A 25,364-nucleotide genomic window follows, 5' to 3' on the forward strand; every position below is an offset into this window, starting at 1 on the left:
TCCAGGAACCGGATGATTGAACAGTACCATAATCACAGTGATCATTATTGCCTGAACTTGGACAGTGGCATGGTGATTGACAGCTATCGCATGGGCAATGAGGCTCGATTTATCAACCACAGCTGTAACCCTAACTGTGAGATGCAGAAGTGGTAAGAAACCAATAGTGTACTGGCTGTACCCATGGCTGAAATGTAGGTAGGAGGAGCATCTTAGAGAAGCTGGTCTTGAAATAAGGAAGAGATGCTTTAGGCAGAGATTGAAACGACATCAGAATATTGGTTAAGTGTTTTGTATTATGTAAGACTTGTACTATATTGCTGTCAGGTAAATATCACATCTGAGACAGGCTGCTATCCTTCACAGATCTAAATGGTCTGTTCTGGTGTGGATGCTCCTACATTATTTATATCATATTGCTACAATGTTATAAATCATTAATCATAGATGATGCAATAAAATAATCTGTATGTTCTTCCCCTCTGACAGTTCAAATGTATTTGAGAGTTAGGATAATAGTGAAATAATCAGAATTTACCACTAGCTGTGGTGTTCTCTCTGTAGAAAAGACCCTAGTGTTAGGATAGTAAGAAATACAGCTGGTAGGGATTGAGTGTACTAGCAAAGATTTGGGGGTACGACTTTCAGCATTCCATGTAAACCATTCATTTGTGCAGCCGCTCAGGAGAGATTCAGATGCTGCCCAGCCAATTAGCAGAACGCCCCCAGCTAGATTTTGTGTTTCTGTTGGTGCTGCACATTCACACGTGCCTCATAAAATATTATTCTGCACATGGATGGAAAAGATTAGAGGGAACATTGGTGACTTTACACTGGAGTGTTCCGGGAGCATAATAGGATTTGTAATAAGGATAGCAATGTGTGGAAATTTGCCATGCTTGTCTGTACCTAGTGCAGCTTTACTCAGTGCTAATTAGCTTTTCCTTTCTATGAACATGAAAAATCAACCCAAAAATGTAAGTCAAATAATTATGGAAAGTACTAGACTGAATAGATCTATTCAGTGATAATGTGGGGCTAAGTGTGAGTTGCTAATTCAGAATGACGCGCTGAAAAGAAATGAATTTTGGTGCTTAGGGATAGTTCCTCAAAGTGTGGTGCCTAATGTGATTTGTGCCTCCTGTTGCTTTTGAAGTCACAATTTCCTGCTCTGTATAAGTGAAGGAGACATTTAATTTTCCTCGGAGGGCTTTGTCAGGAGCGGGATAGGCAGGAGAGAGCGGTAAACACATTGGGCAGGATGTTTGGTTCAGGACCCAGGGAAAATGCCATTTCCCACCTCTGAATAGTTGCACTATGTGAATGAGCCTAATCCCCACTTCCTTTGGCTACCACTGCCAGGCATTGCTGCCCTGTGAGAGGATAAAAACCAGGCCATTTTCATTCTGTTTTCTCTACAGGTCTGTTAATGGTGTCTACCGGATCGGGCTGTATGCCCTTAAGGACATGCCTGCTGGTACTGAACTGACGTACGACTACAATTTTCACTCATTTAATGTTGAAAAACAGGTGAGGCTCACCTTACGAAACTTACCCAAGTCTCACAAGAGATGAACAGATCTGTGCAGATTAGGGGTTATTAACATGGCAAGACTGTGCTGGGATTTGGCTTTTATTGACAGATTTTCCCATTGTTGCGATTTTATTAAAATGATGATTCTCTTTTCTTCAAAGCAACTCTGCAAGTGTGGGTTTGACAAGTGCAGAGGAATAATTGGGGGTAAGAGTCAGCGAATGAACGGACTCTCAGGCAAAACCTCCCAGCCTGTCACCACAAACAGAAGGCCTGGACGATCGAAAGAGAAGAGAAAGTCAAAGCACAAACTAAAGAAAGGGGTAGGTACTAAAGCCAGCTCTTCTCACGTGGACAGGTTACTGGGGAGGCTGTCTGTTTCAGCCAGATCAAGGTGAAGCGTATTTGTTACGTACGTGCATAGGAAACTAAAGAAATTATGTTCCGAGATTGTTGCTCAAATGAGCTGCCTTACCATCTGTCCTTGGTTTCTATCACCAGAATTAATTATTTTACAGAGGGGCCACATACCAGAGGAGCCTAATGAAAGTGTGAATACACCAACCAGGCTGACCCCACAACTTCAAATGAAACCCATGTCCAATAGAGAGAGGTAAGGAAGGGTTTCCATTGGTGCTTTTTGGCCTGGCGCGCAGAGTTGGTATAAAATCAAATTAACCTTTTCTCCATAAAATAAGGCATCACCAAATGTCCAGTTGAAGGAGGAGGGACAGTGGGGCCTGTGTTAAGCTCATTGCTAAGTATTAGGATCTGTTGTGGATCGGACAGAATCTGTTGTCCTCCATCTGAAATTGTGGCATTAGTATTAGCACAGCCTTTCCAATCGCTGTGTCCAGGTGGGTCCTTACTAGAGAGGTGGACAATCCACACTCTGCATCAGTGTTCCCTGTGCTCCTGCGCTGTGTTGGTGTGCGGCTCCTGGAGTCAGGCACACCTGCTCTGGGTTGGTGTGCGGCTCCTGGAGTCAGGCACACCTGCGCTGGGTTGGTGTGCGGCTCCTGGAGTCAGGCACACCTGCGCTGGGTTGGTGTGCGGCTCCTGGAGTCAGGCACACCTGCGCTGGGTTGGTGTGCGGCTTCTGGAGTCAGGCACACCTGCGCTGGGTTGGTGTGCGGCTCCTGGAGTCAGGCACACCTGTGAGAGCCCAGTGTAAACTGCCTCAACTCTTAATCCTCTTGTGCAGTCTGCATCAGCTTTAAGTCACAGCAAAGCAGTTGTCCCTAGTAAGCAGAAAGGAAAAGAATGAGCACTTGCTGGGAATCCAGGTGTTTCTTTGGTAAAGTTGCCAGCGGGCACATACTGGTACGTGCACAGCCTCTGCAAATTTTCTGCTGAAAATCAAATTATGCTGCTGTTCTGGCAGGGAATCTGCTCTTAACCAAGCAGAGCCATGGAAGGCTGGTTTGAGTGAAGCCAGCTATGCACAGGTGGTTCTTGTGCAGCTCACAAAATTCATTGTATTAGCATGGCTGGCAATGAGTAGAACAGGGCAGGCAGAAGTTTGGGCGGCTGCGCTTAAGACCTCTTTAGAAAGGAAAATTGGTAGAGAGAATGTGTCAGGGTTTTGTGAAGCATATTATGAAAGCAGGGAGAGATGTGCCAGGAGATCACGTGCCACACCATAGCCCTACCCACCTCTGCAAGGTAGAGTGCAGGAGCTGTCCGGGCACAGCTGACCATCAGGGTGAGAATGTCCCGGTCCATGGAGGAGAACCTTGGACGCGTGACATTCACAGGGCCACCAGGGGGCCATGTAGAGCCATGGCAAGGGAGCACTGTGGAGTGAGGGTGCTGCGGAAAGTACTGCCCAAGGGACCCAGAGTAACCGTATCCTACAGCCCTCTGCCAAGTTCCTTATTTAACTCTGGAGGCTGCCCCCAGGGAGCTTTCACACAGGCTTTAGCCCAGCTGCAGTTCCAGACTTTACCTCAGCTTTTGAGCTCTGGTGGAGATGTAAAATCCCAATTAATCAGTTAACTGGTAGGTTACGCTAACGTTTAACCAGTTAACCGACTAAGCGGGATCCTGGGTGGGGGACCATTCCAGCCCAGCTGGTGCAGCTCCCCAGTCTGTGGGGCTCCCATGCCCAGCCCTATGTGGGGGCAGCTGGCTGCAATCTCCGGACCCCACCACTGAGGCTGGGGCTGCAACTGCAAGCTCCTGGCATGCACTGGGGCAGCCCTTTGCCTGCAGCCTGCCATGGGTGGGGGCACTGGTTAACCGTTACCTAGTAAGCATCACCCATTCATACCCCTAATCTCCGGTCTCTGATCCTTGCATCCTGACTCCAACTTGGTACTGCCTCTGATCTCCAGACTCTGACTCCAGCCTGACTTTGACCGTGACTTCAGCCTGCACTATCTCTGGTCTCTGAGCCAAGCCTGACTTTGATCCTGACTCTCGCTTACTGAACTGAGCTTGGTGATTTCTCCGACCCTTGCTCATGTCCCTGATGTGGGATCCCAGCCCAGCTGTGACCTCTGTGCCTATGCCCCAGTCCCTTGCAGTTTGCCCACATCCTCTCTTTAACCCCCTCCACTGACCATCAGGACCACCTTAAACTCAACCACTTTCTCAGGAAGACAGCATAAATAACAGGGTGGCAGGGATTATGTGATCGCAGTCTACTGCAGCTGCAAGTCACAACAAAGCAGTTGTCCCTGCTAAGAAGAAAGGAAAACTGGCCCCTTGCTGAGAATCTAGGTGGTTCTTTGGTAAAGTTGTCAAAGGGCACAGCCTCGACAAATTGCGCTACTGAAAATCAAAGCGCCCTTTTCATGGAAGGAAGGTGCCTGAAAATAATGAAACATACTTCACAACTTCCAGAGATGCCCTATCGTGAGTGACGCTCGCAAAGGAAAAGCGCCCTACCTCATATGATATGCCCCACCCAGAAGCTAGAAGCCTGTCTTTAAGGTAGTTCCTCCAAGAGAGGCCAAGCCATCAGGGTTCACAAGGCAAGATTATGGAGTAACTGATGTAGGACTCAATTAATAAAGAATTAAAGGTGGTTAATATAATTTATGTCAGTCACCTCATGTTTATGGAAAATAGATCCTATCAAACTAACCTTATACCTTTTTTATGAGATTGCATGTTAGGTTGATAAATATAATAGGGTTGATGTAATAGACTTAGACTTTGGTAAGGCATTTAACTTGGTACCACATGACATTTTGATTAAAAAAAGAGAAAGCTATAAAATTAATGTGTCACACATTAAATAGATTAAAAACCAGCTAATAGGTAGATCTTAAAATGTAAATGGGGGCAGTAATTGAATTGGATGTGTTTGTAGTGGGGTCCTGCAGGTGTTGGGTCTTGGTCCTATGGCATTTAATATTTTGTAATGACCTGGGGGGAAAAATGTAGTCATCGCTGATAAATTTGCAAAAAATTGGGGCAGTGCTAAATAATGAAGAGAACAGGACACTGATCCAGGGCAATCTAAATCACTTGGTCAGTGGGTGCAAATATGGCTAAATACAGGTGCATATATCTAGGAACAAAGAGTGTGTAGCCCATACTTTGAGGATGGGGGACTCTAACAGTAACTCTGAAAAAGACTTAGGGCTTATCAGCTGAACAAGAGCTCTCAATGCAATGCTGTGGCCAAAAGATCTAATGTGATCTTTGGATACATAAAGGGAAGTCTTGAGTAGAATCAGAGACATTGTTTTACCTCTAGTTTTGGAGCTGGTGCATCCAGACACACCATCACCACATGATCACCATTACAGTACCACATAATCAGCCATGTCAAAAGCCACCAAGAAAATGAGTCTTAGACTGATGAACCCATTAGGAACAAAGGCTTCCATCACTACTTCCAAATGGCATTCCGGTCTGCAGCACCATTCATAAATAGCATGTGGTATCCCCATGGTACTTCCAAATAGATCAGGGAATATCTGGGTTGTTGCCTTCTTTCTTCTGCTTCCCATAGCCAGCACGAAGACAGGTTATTGCAAATGTGTTTAAAATTTTTTGTAGGAATTTTGTGCTAAAACATCACGTTTTTCTGGTACGGAACTGGGAGAAGATTCGGCAAAAGCAAGAGGAAGTGAAACATGTCAGCGACAACATCCACTCGGCATCATTATATAACCGCTGGAATGGAATGTGCCGTGACGACGGCAACATCAAATCTGGTGAGGCCTGCACAATCTCTTGCTACTACCTCTGTCTTCTGGGGGAGATGGTGTGAAAGCGTTCAGCCGTGGGCAATTCAGTGCAGTTCTCAGATCAAGTAGAGAGGGGCTGCTATGTCCGGAGAGCTTTTCAAATTCTGATCATGTTGTTTCTGTACAGATTTGTTTTCACTGTCACTCTGAAGGAGGAAAATACTCCCTCTGCAGTCATTTCATTATTGTACAGTATGGGGTTTTGCACTTTTCTCTGAAGCTTCTAGCATTGGCCACTATCAGAGCCAGGGACTGGATCAGATAGCTCTGACAGCGGCCAATGCTAGATGCTTCAGAGAAAAGGGTAAAACCCCATAATGTACAATAATGAAATGACTGAGATTCCTGTGTTCCTCAGTGGATCCCAAGAGCTTACAGCTCCCCCTGGAAATACTGTTATTCATTGGAGTTCCTGTCCCTTCTCCCCCAGTCGATTGTTTTCAGAGAAGGAGAAACCTGATGTAGCCATTTTGGGGGATTGGCACAAGAGCATAAATAATGCAGGGCAGGATTGGTCCTGCCTGAGAGAAGAGCTGCAAGCAATCCACACTGCCTTTGAGAGTTCCTGTTATCCTCATAACAGTGAGCGTCTCTGAGCTTCGGCTTTTGGGAAACGACGTTTTCTGGCGTGTCAGCAGTATGGAGGTGGGGCATGTGGCTGCCTAAGGAAAGTCCCAAATCCTGCTCCGTTCAGAAGTATCCTCGGTTGCCCCCATGCAACTCCATTCCAGCATTTGGCTCCCCTCTGGAGCAAAGTGACAAATTGGGGCCCACATGCTTTAGTTCACATTCCTAGTGACTGATTCCTTTATTGCGCTTTTAGCAACACGGTGTGGCCATAAATCCAGCTTACCTGGCTAACGCAGCCCAAAGCAACCAGAGCATACCAGTGAATCTGACCCTTTACTTTTTATTGTATCCCAAACCAGTGTCTGTGCTAACAAGGAATATGCTTCTGAGCTTGGTGCAGGAGAGGCGCCACCATCCGGTGTCACCTTCAGTATTCACTTTGAGAAGAGGATGTTCGTTCCTTTTGAGGTAGAACTTCTATAGATAAAGGTTGTTCTTCATCCCCTCTTTCAGATGTCTTCATGACCCAGTTCTCAGCCCTCCAGACCTCGCGCTCCGTGCGAACACGGCGCTTGGCTGCAGCTGAAGAGAACATTGAAGTGGCTCGTACTGCACGCCTGGCCCAAATCTTCAAGGAGATCTGTGACAGTATCATCTCCTACAAAGGTGACACAGGAATTGTGCTACCAGCCTTCACTGAGACCCTCTCACCCCTCAGAACATGGGCATGAGGGTCTTCGGAGCATAAATATTAAAGCCTTCAGCTCTTCAAACAACCCCTCCCCATTGCCTCTTATCCCACTTCCACTCTCCAGTTCCCACAGTCTCTCTTCCTGCCGCCACAAAACAAACTGCCCTACAAAAGTTATTTTGCTTAGGTTCACTTCTGTGATTGAGTGTACAAGAATTTGCTGCATTGTGAACTGATCTCCAGTGCTGTACGTGTGAAGAGCTGCACGTGGGTTCCTCACGATACCCAACAATTCCTGTTCCCTGTGTCTGAGGGTGAAAAGGGGGCTTCTGAGTTCCCTGATGACACCTCTTTGTTCACTCTGACGCGACCCAGCACTGTTCAACTCTGTGCTTCCTTTACAGACTCTTCCAGGCAGGCTCTCGCAGCTCCGCTGCTGAACCTCCCTCCAAAGAAAAAGTAAGTCCTTGCGTCTCAGACCAGCCTGTAATTGTATTAGAACAGGTGTGATGGGGTGTCGGGGAGCCCCTGACCCTGCACCCCCATCCACAGCCCAATGTGACTCTTGGCCAGCCCGTAGAGTAGAAGGTTTTATTGGCTCTCAAGGACACAGCGTAGCAGGGAGCGATGTTAGCACAGACACAGAGAACAGATGCCTTATTCCTCTCGGGGGGAAGGGCTCACGGGCCCTGAAACCCCTTTCCTGGTACCCAGTCTCCTTTCCTCATCCTACCCAGCTGAGACTAACTCACACTCCCAGCACGTGCTCCCTCGGCCCCCAGGCAGACCTACCTATATCCCTTTGTTTCTTTCTCTGAGAACAGAGTTGTCATCTTCTCAGGTTGGCCCTCAGGTGTCTACGGCCAATACACGCTTGAAGTGAGTCATTGGGAATCACACACAACACAATACAGACAGGCAGAAACACAAGGTTACAAAGTAGACAGCACACCCACTACGTCACAACAGGCTTGTGCATCTTTACGGTGTTGGTGAAAGTGCCCCTAAAGATCCCTTCCTGTTTCAGAAATGCAGATTACTATGAGAAGATCGCTGACCCCTTGGACTTGGCCACCATCGAGAAGCAGATCTTGACTGGGTATTATAAAACTGTGGAAGCTTTTGATGGGGACATGCTGAAGGTCTTCCGGAACGCTGAGGTGAGGCTGCCAAGGCACAGGCAGCATAGGGGTGGCCTGAATTCATGGTCCTGGCAACAGGCTCTTGCAGAGAGAGATTCAGAGAATTCTCTTCCGAGAAGCCAAATGAGTGTCACTGGTCAGCCTGCTGCATTGGTACCGACAAAGTAAAGGCTTGTGAATCGTGAGCAGGTTTCCAGGAATTAAATTGTGCTTCAGGGCACATGCACCTGCCACTAAGACGTGGGGCAGGCCCCAACGATAAGAGCTGGCAGGACAGGGACATCTGACCCATAAACATATGGCAGTGGGCAGAGTGAATACACCTACCCCAGAGGTCCATGCGGCCAGCAAAGGATGCACACAGAGGGGGGCAGTGTGGCTGAATGTGCCCAAGGTAGGGAGTGTTTAGAAGAGTGAGTTGCTGCTTTTGTTTGTATTCAGAAATACTATGGCCGGAAGTCTCCGACTGGGCGTGACGTATGCCGGCTCCGGAAGGCATATTACAATGCACGCCATGAGGCTTCTGCTCAGATCGATGAGATTGTGGGGGAGACAGCCAGCGAAGCTGACAGCAGTGAGACGTCCATCTGCGAGAAGGAGAATGGACATGAGAAAGACGAGGATGTAATCCGCTGCATCTGTGGCCTTTACAAAGACGAAGGACTTATGATCCAGTGTGACAAGTGCATGGTGAGGGGAAACAAGGGTTAGGAGGTGCCCAACTTCCCTGTGGTGAATAGTTCCTCTGCCCAGAGCTTCCATGCAGCTAGATCTCCCCTTCTTCTCCACAGAGAAATTAGAACCGTTGTTTCCACACAGGAAACGCAAATAACACGACTAGGGATAGGTGCTAACTCCCTTGATGCTAACAACCAGCAATGCCTTTCTGTAGAGAAGAAAAAACTCCAGCAATGATGAATAAAAGCCAACTGCATCCAGATCTTGTCGTCTTTCATCTGGCAATATGTGAAACATTGCATTGGAAACCCTGCATTTCCTTTAGGTTGCTTGTTCTTTTTCTCTTTCAGTCTCTTTCGTAAGGAGATGTATTGTTTACTGTTGTTAACCTAGGTCTTCCTAACCAGGGTTTCTTTGTAGGTCTGGCAGCATTGTGATTGCCTGGGTGTAAACGCCGATGTTGAACACTACTTGTGTGAACAATGTGACCCACGATCCGTGGACAGGGTAAAGTATTTTCAGTCGCTCTTGCTCTGCTGTAGCAATTACAAACTGTCCTGTCTTTTGTTTCTGTAATACATCTTGCACTTATGTTATTGTATGTGCCACTTATGCAGAGGGTAACTACTCTATGGAGTGAATAAAGAATGAACTCCTGCTGCCTGCACATAGTGTGGCATCAGTTCACAGCTCGCTCTCTCTCTTGAGCTAGCAAAGGCAGAAAGCAAGCTCCTGAGGCATCCCATGCCAGGTTTTATCCGCTTCAACAATAACCAGGTTGGCCGTAGGGTTAGTACAGGCTGTCCTCGCTGTAAGTCCAAGATATGTTCCAAAACACTTGGACTTAAAGCGAAACAACTTAAAGCAGGGGGCATTTTTTTCCCCACAGCTGACTTCCATTTGTGCAGATTGTTTCGGGGTTGGCTTGTTTTGGTTGGTTGGTTGTGGGTTTTTTTGCATGACTTAAGAGCAGAGAATGGGAGGACTTACAACACATACGTGCCTACAAGCGTCAATGACTAGTGTGGAATGGATGTATACCGGGGCGACTTTATCGCAGCGATGCCCTGTAGCCAGAATCCTACATCTCCTACCCCAAGAAAAGAGACACTACGCAGAAAAGCTTCCCCTTTTTCTAAGGCAGACAAGTCTGGTTAGGACAGGATAGAATTGGGAAGCCCAGAGGTTCTGACAGCTCAGACATTCAGGAAAGATGCCCCTGGGCCACTCCAGCTTTCTTTGAGTCCTCTTGACTCCTTGAGTCCTCGTTAGCTCTGTTGCATATAAATTCCTGTGCTGTGTCCAGCCCTACTGAGCATTTCCAGAAGGGCAGCAAATGCAGTTGGCATCTGCCCCAGTGCTGCACAGATTGTAACGGGTCAGCCCAACTCACCGGTTCATTTCTTTCTTTTGCCAGGAGGTCCCCATGATTCCTCGTCCCCACTATGCCCAGCCTGGCTGCGTGTATTTCATCTGTCTGCTACGGGATGACCTGCTGCTACGCCAAGGTGTGTGCACACTCGGGTGACTGCTGCAATTGCCAGTTTGACCTGGATTCAGACACGGGCACCTCTCATAGGAGAATGGAATTGTGCTCTTGGCTGTTCTGGAGGTGACACGTGGGAGGCGGCTGAGATGATACAGACTGATCGATGGGTAGGCAGTATGCTTCTTTAGCAAAGGCAGGTGCTTCCTATTGGCCAAAGAGAAGGCTGACAGAGCGGCTGGGAGTAAAGAGGAAAGCAAACCAAAGAAGGAATCGTGAGCTTCAGCCACACGTTGGGACCAAGCTGAATAGAGCATAGGACCATACAAGCTGGACATGGGAAAGACCTGTTAGGTTATCCTCCACCCCTCACAGTGTATCCGTCTAGTCATTGTTTCTAAGTCCCATTCCCTGTAGCAGTCAGTTCTCAGAGATCTGTGTCGGGAGACCTTTCCTGAGATCGAACCTGAATCTTTCTTTTCTTAATTTCATCCCCCAGACACAGACAAGGTTAGACAGGGGTACATTCAGTAGGAAGAGAACTGAGCAAGAATGAGTTAAACCCGTTGGTATGTTTATTAGAGAGTGTGGGGATGGGAGATTTTTCAGGAAAGGGGAGAGTTAACTGAGGAGACCCGGAGCACAGTGCCTTCTCTGTCCCACCATGGTCAGGTCCTCCACCTTCCTTAGAATCCCTCTGCAGCAGCCACCTTGGCCACACCAAAAAGATTTGTTTTCCTCTTTGTTTTGGTTTCTGTCATTAGGTTGTTGATTGGGGGATATTTGGTTCTAGGTTTGTTCCTTCTCTTCTAGTTTCTGTTTCAAATAGTTTTTGTCAAGATACACAGAGTAGGGATGTGAACAACTAGTCGACTATCCGATGAGCAAATGCTTATTGGATAGTCGACACGTAAGTCGACTGGTTGCTTGGACAATTGGAGAAAAGGTCTGAGGTAAACAGGATGAAGTTTAATAAGGACAAATGCAAAGTGCTCCACTTAGGAAGGAACAATCAGTTTCACACATACAGAATGGGAAGCGACTGTCTAGGAAGGAGTACGGCAGAAAGGGATCTAGGGGTTATAGTGGACCACAAGCTGAATATGAGTCAACAGTGTGACACTGTTGCAAAAAAAAGCCAACATAATTCTAGGATGCATTAACAGGTGTGTGTGTAAGCAAGACATGAGAAGTCATTTTCCGCTCTACTCTGCACTGATTAGGCCTCAGTTGGCGTATTGTGTCCAGTTCTGGGCGCCACATATCAAGAAAGATGTGGAGAAATTGGAGAAGGTCCAGAGAAGAACAAGAATAATTAAAGATCTGGAGAACATGACCTATGAAGGAAGACTGAAAGAATTGGGCTTGTTTAGTTTGGAAAAGAGAAGATTGAGGGGGGACGTGATAGCGGTTTTCAGGTATCTAAAAGGGTGTCACAAAGAGGAGGGAGAAAATTTGTTCTTCCTGGCCTCTGTAGATAGAACAAGAATCAATGGGCTTAAACTGCAGCAAGGGAGGTTTAGGTTGGACATTAAGAAAAAGTTCCTAACTGTCAGAGTGGTTAAACACTGGAATAAATTGCCTAGGGAGGTTGTGGAATCTCCATCTCTGGAGATATTTAAGAGTGGGTTAGATAAATGTCTATCGGGGATGGTCTAGACAGTACTGGGTCCTGCCATGAGGGCAGGGGACTGGACTCGAAGACCTCTCAAGGTCCCTTCCAGTCCTAGTATTCTCTGATTCCCCCCTCTCTCCCTTGCTGCCTCTATCAGAAAGAGGCAGCAAGGGGTGGAAAAAGAGGAGGGGGTGCTTCAAAGCGGCAGTGCCACATGGAGCCTTCTCCCCCGCTGACCCTGGGCTCCATGTTGTGCTGCCTCTTTGAAATGCTGCAGGGAGCACAGGGCCAGTGGGAGGACTGCTTGAGTCCCCCACTAGCCCCGTGCTCCCCGAAGCGCTTTTGCCTTTGAACAGGCGTGGGGCTGTTGCTGCACTTCAAAGGTGGAGGTGCCCTTATCGACTAATTTCTGACTAAGCTCTGGCTTTGCACACTGGCTCTCTTTCCCTGTGTCCAGAAGTCTGAGGTAATGCATTTGAGCCTTCACCGATCTGGCCATGCGTCTGCCTCGGTGCTCTGAGAGGTGAGGTAGATGCTGGAGCTGTTCTGTCTCCCTGTGGACGGCAGAGGGACCTGAAGTTGCTTCTTTGTTTTTTAAAACCTGAAACTTCATTCATGCAAATATGTCACAGATTTTAAACATTCTGTTTGCTTCCAAGTGCTCGCTGGCTGGCCAGCAGCCTCAGTGGGATGAGTTTGCCTCTCCAGCCTTGTAATAGGAAAAGGGGGGGGTCCCTGAAGAGCAGCCTTAACTCAGTGTGCCAGAGGGTTTAAAGGAAGGGCAGTGGCAGCAGCAGCAGGGCGAGAGCTCATTTGTGTGTCTGGCATTTCTTGACATCGTGCAGAATCTCTCAGTTCCTTTGCTGATGGGCAGCGATGTGAATCCCGGGGGCAGATTTGGGGGAGGAGTCTCGCAGCCCCTTTTGAATCCATACGCATTTGACAAATGATCTGTTTAACCTTTTTTCTTCATTTAAAAATGGACTGAAAAGTCCCAAGGCCCAGGAGTCATGAGACCTTTCAAGTCTTCGTGGAACTTCTCAGACTGCAGCTGTAGCCCACACATCTGCTGGGTGTGCTGTACAGTGACCCCTGGTGGCACCAAGACCCCTCACAGAGAGAACAAGGAGTCCGCTCTACAGCCTGGGCTACCAGCCAGCCACCTTGTAGCTCCAGCAGTAGAGGTTTGCACTCTAGGCTCCAGAGGTTCCAGGTTTGATTCTGCTCACAGATGACCGTGTCTGTCTGTGTCACACAGCCGTTGCTTGGCATCTCTTGTGTGAGGTGTTGGAAGTAACCAAGGCACAGACCGAACCTGCTCGGAACTGAAGTGGGGGAAGTTAGTTGAAGAAACTATTCTTTCCCCCTTCCCAAACGAGTATCGGTCTGTGAGAATAGAAATGGAGGGTGGGCTTCCAAACAGACATCCTGTTCTGTCTGCATGTAAAAGAGTTCAGCTTGGCAAACCCACATAGAACCACTGTCTTGGGCTGAAGGGCTGCTTGTCTTGGAGCTGTCACAGTTTTTCATTCATTGTGAATGGATTCAAATGCAGATGGAAATATCTTGCTGAGTGTTGCATGTTAACCCCTGTGGCATATTGAATGGCACTTTTCATTTCCCTGACATTCTTGCTTGCTGTGCGTTCTGGGCTACAGTCACTCCCCTGCCGGTTCTTCCTGTCACTGGTGAGGAGCGAGCAGAGACTTGTGGAACTGCCCCAGGGTTATGCCGAGCAGAGTCACAACTCTCCAGAAGCCTTCCTTTGCTTGGCCCTCTTTAATTCATTTCCCCGGAGCTGCGTAGAATCCTAGAACCGGAAGGGACCTTGAGAGGTCATCGAGTCCAGTCCCCTGCCCTCATGGCAGGACCAAGCACCATCTAGACCAGTGTTTCTCAACCAGTGGTACGAGTACCCTTAGGGGTACTCGAGAGAGAGCTGGGGGATACATCAACACAACTGAAATTTGGAGAAAACTAACATTTTTGTTTGTTTTACAGCGCTTTATTAGTTTTGTACTTTTTACACCCAAAAATTTCATCACCCATCCGGCTACAGTTAAGTTGTTTAAACAAATGTGTTGCAATGGTAGAAAAAAATTGCGCGTCTGAAAACTGTAGGTACTAGGAGTACTTATAATTTTTTTAAAAGGGGGTACTTTTAAAAAAAAAAAAAAAAAAAAGGTTGTTCTAGACCATCCCTGACAGGTGTCTTTCCAACCTCTACTCTTCAGTATCTCCAGAGATGGAGATTCCACAACCTCCCTGGGCAATTTATTCCAGTGTTTAATCAACCTGACAGGTAGGAATTGTTTCCTAATGTCCAACCTAAACCTCCTTTGCTGCAGTTGAAGCCCGTTGCTTCTTGTCCTATCACCAGAGGCCAAGGAGAATATTTTTTCTCCTTCTCCTTGAAACACTCTTTTAAATACCTGAAAGCAACTATCATATCTCCTGTCAGCCTTCTCTTTTCCAAACTAAACAAGCCCAATTCTTTCAGTCTTCCCTCACAGCTCATGTTCTCTAGATTTGTAATCATTTTTGTTGCTCTTCTCTGGATCTTCTTCAATTTCTCCACATCTTTCTTGAAACGTGGTGCCCAGAACTGGATACAATCCTCCAATTGAGGCCTAACTGGCGCAGAGTAGAGCAGAAGAATGACTTCTCGTGTCTTCCTCATAAGACTCCTATTAATGCAGCCCAGAATCATGTTTGCTTTTTTTGCAACAGTGTCACACTATTGGCTCATATTTAGCTTGTCGTCCACTATGACACCTAGAGCCCTTTCTACAAGGACTTCTTCCTAGACAATCGCTTCCCATTCTGTGTGGGCTGGCACTGGGGGGCTCTGGGGCTGGGGCTAATATTGGGGGCTGAGAGGGATTCTGGGGGGTTGGGTGCGGTGGGGCTCTGGAAACAGGAAGCTGGCACTGAGGGTTCTGGTGGTGGGGTGTCTAAGGGGTGAGGGGATGGCACTGAGGTTTTTGGTATGGGGGCTAGCACTGGGGGGCTCTGAGGGCAAGAGGCTGGCACTAGGAGGGGCTGAGTGCAGAGGACTCCGGGGTCAGAGGCTGGTGCTGGGGGATAGTGGAGGGGTGGGGGACTCTAGGGGTTAGGGTTGGCATTGGGAGGTTCAGGGGGCTGAGGTGTACCCCAGGCCTGGCCCCCAGAGCCACTGCGAACAGCTGGCTTTAGCTGCGGCAGCCACCCGGCACATGGCAACTGCCAGGGCTGAAGCCCGCTATTCGTGGCGACTCTGGGGGCTGCAGCTTTTGGCCAACTAGTAACATTTTATATGCATAATGAATATGCAAATATTCAAATAAAATGTTACCGGTCCTCCAAAAGTTTGTGAATGGGTTGCTGGTCTGCAGTATAAAAAAAAAGATTGGGAACCACAACAGGGAGGAATTCTTTATTAGGCCTGGTCCTAACAAAAGAACTGATAACGGAGCAAAAAATGTATAGTAGCTTAGGTACACATGATCATGACTATGTTGCTTTCATAATGTGCAAGCAGTATAAAGCACCACAAGATAAGTATTTGGTTTAATCAGGTGAATTTCACAAAGCTAAAATCAATTATGAGCTCAATCAGCTCGGAGGAAAATTTTAATCAAAAAACGTGATTGATAATTGGGAATCATTTAAGAGCGTCTTACCATCTGCCCAATAAGCCACGATTGAAGATGACGGCTGTACTGGTTTAAAAACAACCTGGTTTAGAAGGGGTGAAGGTGGTTGTGTGTAAGTATGAAGAAAGGGGAAGCTGACCGTAATGAAAATTAGAAATGCAGAATTATAGCAAATTGATCAGGGGAGAAAGGGAGAAATCTATGGCCATCAGAGTTAAGGTTGATAAGAAGGAAGGTGTTTTTTTTTAATATAGTAGGAACAAAAAGAATGTTGACAATGGTATTGATCCATTACTAGACAGAAATGGTGGAATTATCATTAATAATGAAGAAAAGGCAGACGTGTTCAATAAATAGTTCTGTTCTGTATTTAGGAAAAAACATGATAGAGTTTCATCATGCAATGACCATAGCACATTAACCTCACCCAGCGATAGTAGTGCAAACAGAAGCTCCTGAAGTTAGATGTTTTTAAATTAGCAGGTCCAGATAATTTGCATCCAAGTATTTTAACAGAGCTGGCTGAGGAGTTAGTGATTTTTCAATAAGCCATGAAGCACTGGGAAAGTTCCCGAAGACTAGCTGGAAGCGAATGCATCAGTCTTTAAAAGGGTAAACCAAATGACCCAGGTAATTATACGCTTGTCAGCCTGACATCAGTTCCTGGCAAGACAATGGAGCGGCTAATATAGGACTCAATTAAAAAAGAATTGGAAGAGGATAATGTAATTAATATAACGCAACATGACTATATGGAAAATAGATTCTGTCAAACTAACTTGGATCTCCTTTTGATGAGCTTACACATTTAGCTGATGAAGATAATTGTGTTAACATAATATACTGAGGCTTCTGTAAGACGTTTGAGTCGGTACAATATAACATTTTGATTAAAAAGCTAGAGTATAAAGTTAACATGCTACACACTGAGTGGATTAAAAACTTACTAACCAGCCAATTCAAAATGTAATTTTAAACAGGGAGCCATCATTGGGCGGGTATGTTTCCAGCAGGATCCTGCAGGGATTGCTTCTGGGCCCTAGGCTTTTATCATTGACTTGATAGAAAGCATAAAATCATCACTATCAAGTTTGTAGACGACACAAAAATTGTGGGAATGGTAGATAATAAAGAGGACAGGTTGCTGATTCTCAGCATCATGTATCTCTTGGTGAACTGGATGCAAGATAAAGTGTGTGTTTTACCACAGCTACCTGTAAGTGTATACGTCTAGGAACAAAGCATGTTGGCCATACTTACAGGGTAGAAGTATTTGGGAGTCATGATGGATGGATGCAGGACTGAAAAAGATTTGGGGGTCATGATGGAAAATCAGCTGAACTGGAGTTCCCAGGACAATGCTGTGACCCAAAGGGCTAATGTGATCCTTGGAGGAATAAACAGGGGAATCTCCAGTAAAACTAGAGAGGTTATGCTACCTCTGTCTTTGACATTGGTGAGACCAGAGCTGGAATGCTGTGTCCGCTCCTGGTGCCCACAATTCGAGAAGGATGTTACTAAATTGGAGAGGGGTCAGAGACGAGCCAAATGAGTGATGAAAGGATTAGAAAGTGTGCTTTAAAGCGATCAATTCAAGGAGTTCAATCTGTTTAGCTTAACAAAAAGACAATTAAAGGGTGACCTGAATACAGACTGTAAGTATCTACATGGGAAACAAATCTTTTTACCCTCCACTCCTCAATCTCACAGAAAACGGTAGAACATGCTCCCGTGGCAGGAAGTTGAAGCTAGACAAACTCAGACTGGGTGTGCGGAGTAATTCTTTGACAGGGAGGGTTGTAAACCATTGAACAGTTTACCACCGGTCATGGTGGATTTTCTTTCACTCATAATGTTGAAATCAAGTGGATGTTTTTCTAAAAGATCTGCTCTAAGAAGCACTTTGGGAAAGCTCTATGCTTGTGTGCTACAAGAGGTCAAACTTCATGATCACAGTGGTCCTTTCTGGCCTTGGAATCAGTGAATCTGTCTCTCGCCACTTTTGGCTGGGGACATGCATCAGTTCAAGTTATGTTTCATTCTCAGCTAGCAGAACGTATCATAAAGGGGCTAAGGCAGTCTGACCTGTGTTCACAGGCCCTGCATTAGTTGTATTTTACTCTTTCAGTGTTAAATATGGGGCAGCCGTGTCATGTTATTGTTTTCACTAAACCAGCCGCTTCTCTGGTTTTGAGCCACTGTGTCACATGAGACGTTCTTTACAGGATGTGTATCTTGTGCCTATTGCCAGGTGACTGCGTGTATCTGATGAGAGACAGCCGAAGAACTCCAGATGGGCACCCTGTCCGGCAGTCCTACCGGCTGCTGTCCCACATTAACAGGGAGAAACTGGATATCTTCCGCATTGAAAAACTTTGGAAAAATGAGAAGTATGTTCAGGGCACCCTCGGCGCTCAAGACATTTTGGGTATCTGCCAAAAACAGACTAACTTGTACATAGAGTAAAGAAAAGGTCGTTTTTATGATAAAAGGTCTAGAGATCAGACTAGAATTATTATTGGTATTTGCTGAAGGGGTAAACAAGAAAACACAAGGCTCATTGGTGGGACTTTCTGTCATTCCAACCAGTGCTCAAAGGGCAGTATAAATAACAGAGAGAGGTGAGGATAAGGGCATAAAGTGACGTCAAAGCCACAGCTCGAGGGAAACAGTCTCTCTGTCTCTCACACCCTTTAACAGAGAGGAGCGGTTTGCATTTGGTCATCATTATTTCCGTCCACACGAAACCCACCACTCGCCTTCCCGCCGGTTTTATCACAATGAGCTGTTCCGGGTGCCGCTGTATGAGATTATTCCCTTAGAGGCTGTGGTGGGGACTTGCTGTGTGCTGGACCTCTACACTTACTGTAAAGGTAAGCCGGCTTTACCCGGTGGGCAACACATTGGGATTTGTCTTTCTACACATGCGAGAGAGAATGCTGCCTTCCTTCTCTTTCCCCTTCACATCAACTGTCCTCCACCCCACCTTCTTGCATTTTCCTTCTCTGCTCATTAGTTTTTCATGTATTGTGCATGTGGATTGGGGTGTAGTGCGATTAGAACAAGGAAGTTTCTTTCTTACATTGAATTAGAGATGTCCCTGTTCGTTATGAATCTGAACTGTAGAACAGGAGTAGCTTGGGACTTCAGTGTAAATGCTCTTACTCCATCTCTACCCCATAGTGTATGCTGTTGGTTCTTGCCCTGGAATGCTTTATGGGTTTTGGTTTTTCCTGTAACTGCAGGGAGGCCGAAAGGTGTGAAGGAGCAGGACGTGTATATCTGTGATTACCGCCTTGATAAATCAGCCCACCTCTTCTATAAAATCCACCGGAATCGCTACCCTGTGTGCACCAAGCCGTATGCCTTTGACCACTTCCCCAAGAAACTCACACCCAAGAGAGATTTCTCAGTAAGTGTCTTTTCTAATGACCTTTCAGCGTCTTCGTATAAGACAGGGCATAGCCTTGGAGAACTCTTGCCTCCCTGCTTCTGCATGGAGCTTGGTAAACCTAGGAGAAGGGTTATGTAAATACTACACTCTGGCAGGGCAGGAAATTGATCAGAAGAGAGTCTGAAAAGAAACGAGAGCAGACAGACCAAGCCAGTGCTCTTAGAATAAATGGGACATATCAGGCTGAACCACCCTGGTTTCCAACAGAAATCCCGGTGTTGCTTCCAACCAGGACATTCCTGTCTGGAGAGAACATGGACGGTAGCTCAAGCAACAATTCAGCAGTTGCAGGATGTTTTCCTGTGTCAGTGACCGTCACAGGGAACCATCCCCTGAGCGAGTTACCCTGTCTCTGCTGGCTTGGTACCCGGGGGCGTTAGAGTAACATTACTTACATTCGCTCACTTAGAGATTTGCTCCCTGTGCCAAGCCGCTTACAGCTTAAGCGCATCCCGTGTCTTACTGTCCCAGGTGCGGGGTTCTGCTGAACGTTGTTTTGAGCAGCAACCCTAATCAGCAGTTCTCAGCAGACCAGGACTAAAGTTTAATGTTTCTCTCTCGGCTCCATCCAATTGCATATCATTGGCCTGCGGCACTGAAAACGACGCGTCTCTTGTCCGGGAGAGAGCTCCCAGCCCCCGGCATGCTGTGCATCTCCCTGGCTCGAGCACTGATGTCCCCTCCCTGGAAGTACCTACTGCTTCCTGTACACACCCCTCCCCTAGCACTGTCGGCTGTTCAGTCCCCAACCTCACAAGCAGCTGACTTGGAAGAGCATTAAGAACTGAGCTCGTTTCTCCTCCTTGGAGTAGCAAGTTCTTGGATTTGATCCAGAGGTTCTGTCCATACCCCCACACGGGGAAAGTCAGGCTCTCGAAATAGGAATGTTTTATAGCCAAATAGCCCACTGGTTTTGAAACTTTCCTAGGAGCCCTAGAGAGCTGCAGTGTAGAGAGATGACTAGTGGGTAGTTCTGTCTGCACCCTGTATGTATCGCAAGGGGTCGCAGTTCCTGTTCCTCGGCCACTGAAGGCCAATGCATGCGGCAGACCAGCTCTTCCTCCCACATCGGATTTAATTTGTGACTTTTCCATGTGTCCAGTGCTGAGATCTTAGTCCTTTGTCTAACTGTGACCTTTATTATTGTTGTAGCCGCATTATGTACCAGACAACTACAAGAGAAATGGAGGCAGGTGAGTCCTACCTACTGAATTGTTGTTTAGTGAAAGAGGGGATGGATTTGGGGGGATTTTTTTTTTCATACTGGTAACGCCCCAGTCCCTGTCAGTGCCCTTGAGATGCTGTAAAAAGTCAAGTCATTAAAAACAACTTGCTCAACATTCGAACAGATACAGTGAGTGGGGGGGAAACGTGAGGAGAGAGTAATAAACAGATACAGTGAGTGGGGGGGAAACGAGAGGAGAGAGTAATAAACAGATACAGTGAGTGGGGGGGAAACGAGAGGAGAGAGTAATAAACAGGGAGCCAGCGGCACTCCTCCGAAAAGAGTTGCCGAAAGAGAGGGGCGTTAGGCGCTCTTGCAAGTGGACGGAGGCTGCTTGAGACGTGTCATGGGAAGTTTCCAAACTGTAGTCAGGACTTGTGCAGGCCAGAAAGTTTGCAGTGGATCCTGAGCCTGGGTGCTTGGGAAGAAATAATTGTACGTTGTGGGAGGAGAAATGTTGTTTTGGGGTGTCTTTAATATGCAGACGTTAGGCAACGTGCAATAACGTTTGCAGCTTTGCAGGGTGAGCTAATGCCATGGGCGTAGCCTCTCATGCTTTATAATTACTGTGTCTGGCTGCAGATTTCCCCTCGTGGATTCTACAGTGTGGCTGGCTTCAAACCATAGAAAATGCATATGCTCTTCCCAGCTGGGGGGGCTGACTCATTGACAACTGACCTGTTTGTCACATGTCTCCAAAACGATGGTCTTTAAACCCCTCTTTCCCTGCTAGATCATCCTGGAAGACAGACCGCTCAAAGCCCCCGCTCAAAGACCTGACCCACGAAGAGGATCCTCTTCCTCTTGTCGAGGATGTGCTGGCAAGCCAAGAACAAGCTTCCAATGAGATGCCCAGCCTAGAGGAGCCGGAGAGAGAGGCGGTCTCGAGTGAGGCCTGCGAGAACGATAAGAAAGTGGAGGAAAGTACCTCGGTCACGAGGCAGCTGTGCTCTCCAGAGGAAAGGCGGCATATTCAGAGGGAGAGACTGAATCGAATCCTGCTCAACCTCTTAGAGAAAATCCCAGGGAAAAATGGTGAGCGCGCACCCCTCCCATCCGTGCCTCCCGACGTCGTGATTTCCTCTCGAGGGTTGCCCCTGGGGCCAGGCGCAAGCAAAGCAACGTGCTGCTACTGGCCGTGCTTTGTGGCCAGCGCGCTCTGCACAAGTGTCGCCTTCTGCAGTACTTGCAGTGCCCACTGAATGGCTGAGTGAGACCTAATAATGAAAGAGGCGTTGATAGACTTTGCGCACTGCTTTATCGTGAGGGGTTATTCTCTCCCGCCGGTGAGAGGGCCATTTAATTATCAGCTTTGTTTCCCAGGCGGGGAGATGGGGAGGCGTAAGAGACTGAGGGCTTTAGCCAAGCCCACTGAAGCGACTTACGGCCTTTACTGACTTCAGTGGGCTCTGGGTCGGTGCTTGAGACTTGCCCTGTGCCTGAGAGAGACTTGCCGCTCCACCAGACTGAGCGCGGAGGAGTTTTGTGCTCAGCTCTGGAGCCGCACTCAGGCCTGCTGGCGGGGGTGCAGAGGGGGCAGTTACTCTAGGGCCTGGCAATTCGGCAGTGCCCAGGGCTGCCACTGCAGCAGCGGCCGGAGCCCCCAGCCCTTTAAGGGATAAGGGAGGGCGGGATAAGGGATGCCATGAAGGGAAGGAGGTGGGGTGGGTTCTGGAGTCGCTTAGGGGATAGGGCGTTCGCCTGGGGAGCACAGGGTGGCGTGTCTGTGAGGGCTGCCGGGGGAGCCATGGTGCAGTGCACTCCTTGCATCCCTTGTGGCAGCACAGAGCCCCCCTCACCCACCCACCCAGGGGCCCAGCAAGTCTGTCAGCCCCTCCCCCCCCGGCCACACTTCTCTGTCGTGTTGGCAGGAAGAGCCCTAGAGCAGCAGCTCTAAGGAGTAGGGCTGTCCCCGCTCCTCACTGAGAGCCCTGCGGTCTCTTGCAGCTATCGACGTCACGTATCTGCTGGAGGAAGGCTCGGGCAGAAAACTGCGGAGGCGAACTCTCACCCTCCTGGAGAGCAGCTTCAGGAAATGAACTGGGATCCGGAGTCCAGGAGCAGGGCTGCTACAGACTGACGGGGACACCCCCTCCTGCCTGTGCACCACCCAAGGAGAGGAGGGGAGACGGAGAGACACAAATGCAGTGAGCACTTAGAGTGCGGGGCAGGCAGCGGCCCTGCCCTGCCCTGCGCTGCTCTTACAGTGTGTGTGTGGTTGGGCGTGCCTTGTATTGATGTTAGGTACTGAGAAACCCTGTGGTTGTTTGTCCAAGATGGTCAGATTTAATTTATTTTTGCTTAATGTCCCCACTCGGAGGGCAAGGGGGGTAAATAGAAGGACGAGGACTGATTTACTCTGACGAGACTATTCCCCTGACAAACCAGTTGTCCTAGGATTGTACGCTTGGCCCTGCCGGTGGCGCGTACCAATGTATGAAGTCCGTGGGGGGGGGGAAGGCCCAGTGGATTAAAATAAAGGCTGTCCCAAAGGAGCAGCCTCAGATTTGCACAAGTTCAGAGAGGAAAGAGCTGTAGCAGGAGGTCTGAAAGGTTCCCCGGGAAACGGCCAGTGCCCGGGTGCTCCTTGGAGGGGTGGAGAGGAAGAGCGCTCAGCCCGCTGAGAGCGAAGCGAGAGTTGTTTCGGAAGCACTTGTTGTTCCGCGCCCCACGATGGGGGGTGCACTTTTCCACATTTTTTCTGCAGAGACATTTTATAAAGCGAGTCGACTCCTGACGACACCATTGCTGTTGGTTTTTTTGATAAGCTGTGGTTCTCGTGTGTCCAATGTGTTGTGCAAATTAAAATCTGTTAAAAGAAGGAAAGAAAAAAGAAACCTTCACTACATGAACCGTCAAGCAGTATTCCGAGCGAGTATTTGTTGTGAACTGTAGAATATATCAACTAATAACACTATTCTTGTGTTCTAATTGTACAGCTTCAAACGTCCGTCTCTTAAAGAGACAGTGTATTTTACCACTCCCTCCCTCTGCGATTCGGAAAGTATTGCTCCCAAAGGCTACAGCCGAGGCGCTAACTTTTCACTGCATGAATTGTGATTGCCATAAACTAGTGCTGTACGGGGATCACCTAGTCCACTTGTCCCCTTCCCCAGTAACCAGGGTCGGGAAGCTGTCATCGGGCTCAGGCCTAGGCCCTGGTGGTGGCAAAGGGAGGAGGCAGTAGGCATACACTGCCCCTTTAAAATAGCTTTGCTTTTTTGTCTTTCAGACGTACATATGCATATACAGTCCTGTTTTAGATGTTCTTATAAGAGAAACCAGTTTTTAATGTGCCAAGTTGTATATATCTGCTGCGTGGATGTAAAGCAATACGGTAGTTACATGTTCCTTTTTAATGGACCAAGCTTGTCCTAATGTACATTCTTGTTATTATTATAATTATTATTTTACTCTTAGTGGAACATGACTCATTCCATTAACTTTTATGTGTTGATTTAAAAAGAAAAAAAAAGAAAGGAAAAAACCCTTTGAGGAAAAAAATATTTTATTAAAAAAAGAAATAAGAAAATAGTTTGGAATATTTTCTTACTGTAGAGAAGCACTGTACAGTACCAGGAACCCTGAGTATAAAATACTCGTGCGTGTAGTAGGAATATCGCATGTCCAAATTTTGGGTTGTCTCATTTAGTTAATAACAGAAGTCATTGTCTCAAACGGTGTTAAACACTAAAAACTTTTTAAAAAATAAAGTGCGTACAGAAGCAAGACACTAGCTCTGTCATTTTATCTTTCTTTTGTTGAAAGACTAAACAAAATGTTTTTTAGACAATCAAATGTTAGGTAAGTGCAAAGAATTGTTTTTCTTACTGGTGTAGAAATTAATGACTTTTTTTATTTTTTGGTTATTTTATAATAATGAGAAGACCGGTGTGTCACCAGGATCGCTGTTTTAAGACCAGGAAGCACTACATTATTGCAAATAGTTATGAACTCTTAGTCTGCATGGGTGTAGGCTGTGTGATTGCTGAAAATAAATGCTGCTAATATATTTCCTTTTTACAAAAGCATATCTAAATAGATCATTGTTTTGATGTTAATCTTTGTAAATTATGTATTACCAATTTTAACATTGGATGTAATTGCATAAAAAGCCTGCATCTCAATCCTGAGAGAGTCTAGTATTAAATGGAAAAACTTTTCCTATTGACGACTTGTGGGGGTTTTCTTTCACACGTCCTTGATTTCACTCTTTTGCCTTTGCCCCAAGAGCGCCTGTGCTGTGTTGAGAGATTCTGACCCACTTTTCACGTGGCCGGGCTGCCCCGTCTCCTTTGACCAGAGCGTTGCCTGATCCCGGCTGGCTCGCTGAGCAGAGCTGTGGGCAGGGTTCCCTGTGAGCTTGGGCAGAGTCAATCATTTAAGAAAGAACTAGGGACCATTGAGATCCTTTGGAGCGTGCAGCCTGGCCAGGCACTACCACCTCTGTGGGCAGGAAAACAGCAGCTGTTCCCAGGGTTACCCTCCACAGGCGTGGGTGATTGCCAGCCATTGGGAGCTGTGGGAGGCGGGGTCCCAGTCTGCGCCTCTTTCCGCAGCTCCCATTGGCCGAGAACGGCGATCCACAACCAACGGAGGTGGCAATCGCCAGTGCCTGTGGGGGCCCAGGTCAGTACAGCAGCAGTGGCCTGCCAGGGGCAAACCCTGAGGCACCAGATCCAGCCCACCCCTGCCTTAGGGGCCTTTTGACTCTCCCCAGGAGACTCTGGTCGCATCGCTGGGCACTGTCAGTGACACACAGGTCGGAGACACCGGCAGCCCTTAGAAATCACATTCCTTGGGCCACTTCTAACCCCCTGCCTGTGGCTTCCCCTTTCCTCAGTCCACACAGCTCCTCCCCCTGCGGTTGGGGCCCTGACCCAGGAAGGCTGTTGGGAATCCTTTGAGGTGCTCCGCCCATGCTCTGCTGTAGCTGGAGGCGGTGACATATGACCCAGTGCCTATCCTGCTGCTAATGGCCTTCTGAGCTCCCCTACGGTCAGGAACTCCTGTATCTCCCAGGGAAATGGCAACCGCCAGCAACACTTGCCTGGCTGGCTGTAACAGCCCAGAATCGCCTCTTGCCGACAGCTGCCATGTAACCTACGGAAAACAAGCAAACTGACAGG

The 25,364-nt window shown here is 47.5% G+C and overlaps 1 protein-coding gene across 3 annotated transcripts in view; it reads left to right on the forward strand.

Annotated features, from left to right (window-relative positions):
• The window catches only part of ASH1L (ASH1 like histone lysine methyltransferase), a 157,478-nt gene extending 133,076 nt beyond the window's left edge, over positions 1-24,402 (forward strand). For all 3 annotated transcript variants that reach the window (XM_075907956.1, XM_075907957.1, XM_075907958.1), the window contains 17 exons: positions 6-152; positions 1,422-1,530; positions 1,696-1,857; positions 2,053-2,147; positions 5,549-5,706; positions 6,823-6,975; positions 7,405-7,459; positions 8,028-8,160; positions 8,584-8,832; positions 9,241-9,327; positions 10,238-10,328; positions 17,808-17,946; positions 18,257-18,429; positions 18,802-18,968; positions 20,163-20,203; positions 20,969-21,270; positions 22,183-24,402. In XM_075907956.1, the coding sequence (XP_075764071.1) occupies positions 6-152; positions 1,422-1,530; positions 1,696-1,857; positions 2,053-2,147; positions 5,549-5,706; positions 6,823-6,975; positions 7,405-7,459; positions 8,028-8,160; positions 8,584-8,832; positions 9,241-9,327; positions 10,238-10,328; positions 17,808-17,946; positions 18,257-18,429; positions 18,802-18,968; positions 20,163-20,203; positions 20,969-21,270; positions 22,183-22,274 (2,353 nt within the window). In that variant the 3' untranslated portion in view covers positions 22,275-24,402. The remainder of the gene's footprint in view (positions 1-5; positions 153-1,421; positions 1,531-1,695; positions 1,858-2,052; positions 2,148-5,548; positions 5,707-6,822; positions 6,976-7,404; positions 7,460-8,027; positions 8,161-8,583; positions 8,833-9,240; positions 9,328-10,237; positions 10,329-17,807; positions 17,947-18,256; positions 18,430-18,801; positions 18,969-20,162; positions 20,204-20,968; positions 21,271-22,182) is intronic.
• The last annotated feature ends 962 nt before the right edge of the window (positions 24,403-25,364 follow it).

The sequence above is a fragment of the Pelodiscus sinensis genome, chromosome 24, assembly GCF_049634645.1.
Source record: "Pelodiscus sinensis isolate JC-2024 chromosome 24, ASM4963464v1, whole genome shotgun sequence".
NCBI lineage: Eukaryota > Metazoa > Chordata > Testudines > Trionychidae > Pelodiscus > Pelodiscus sinensis.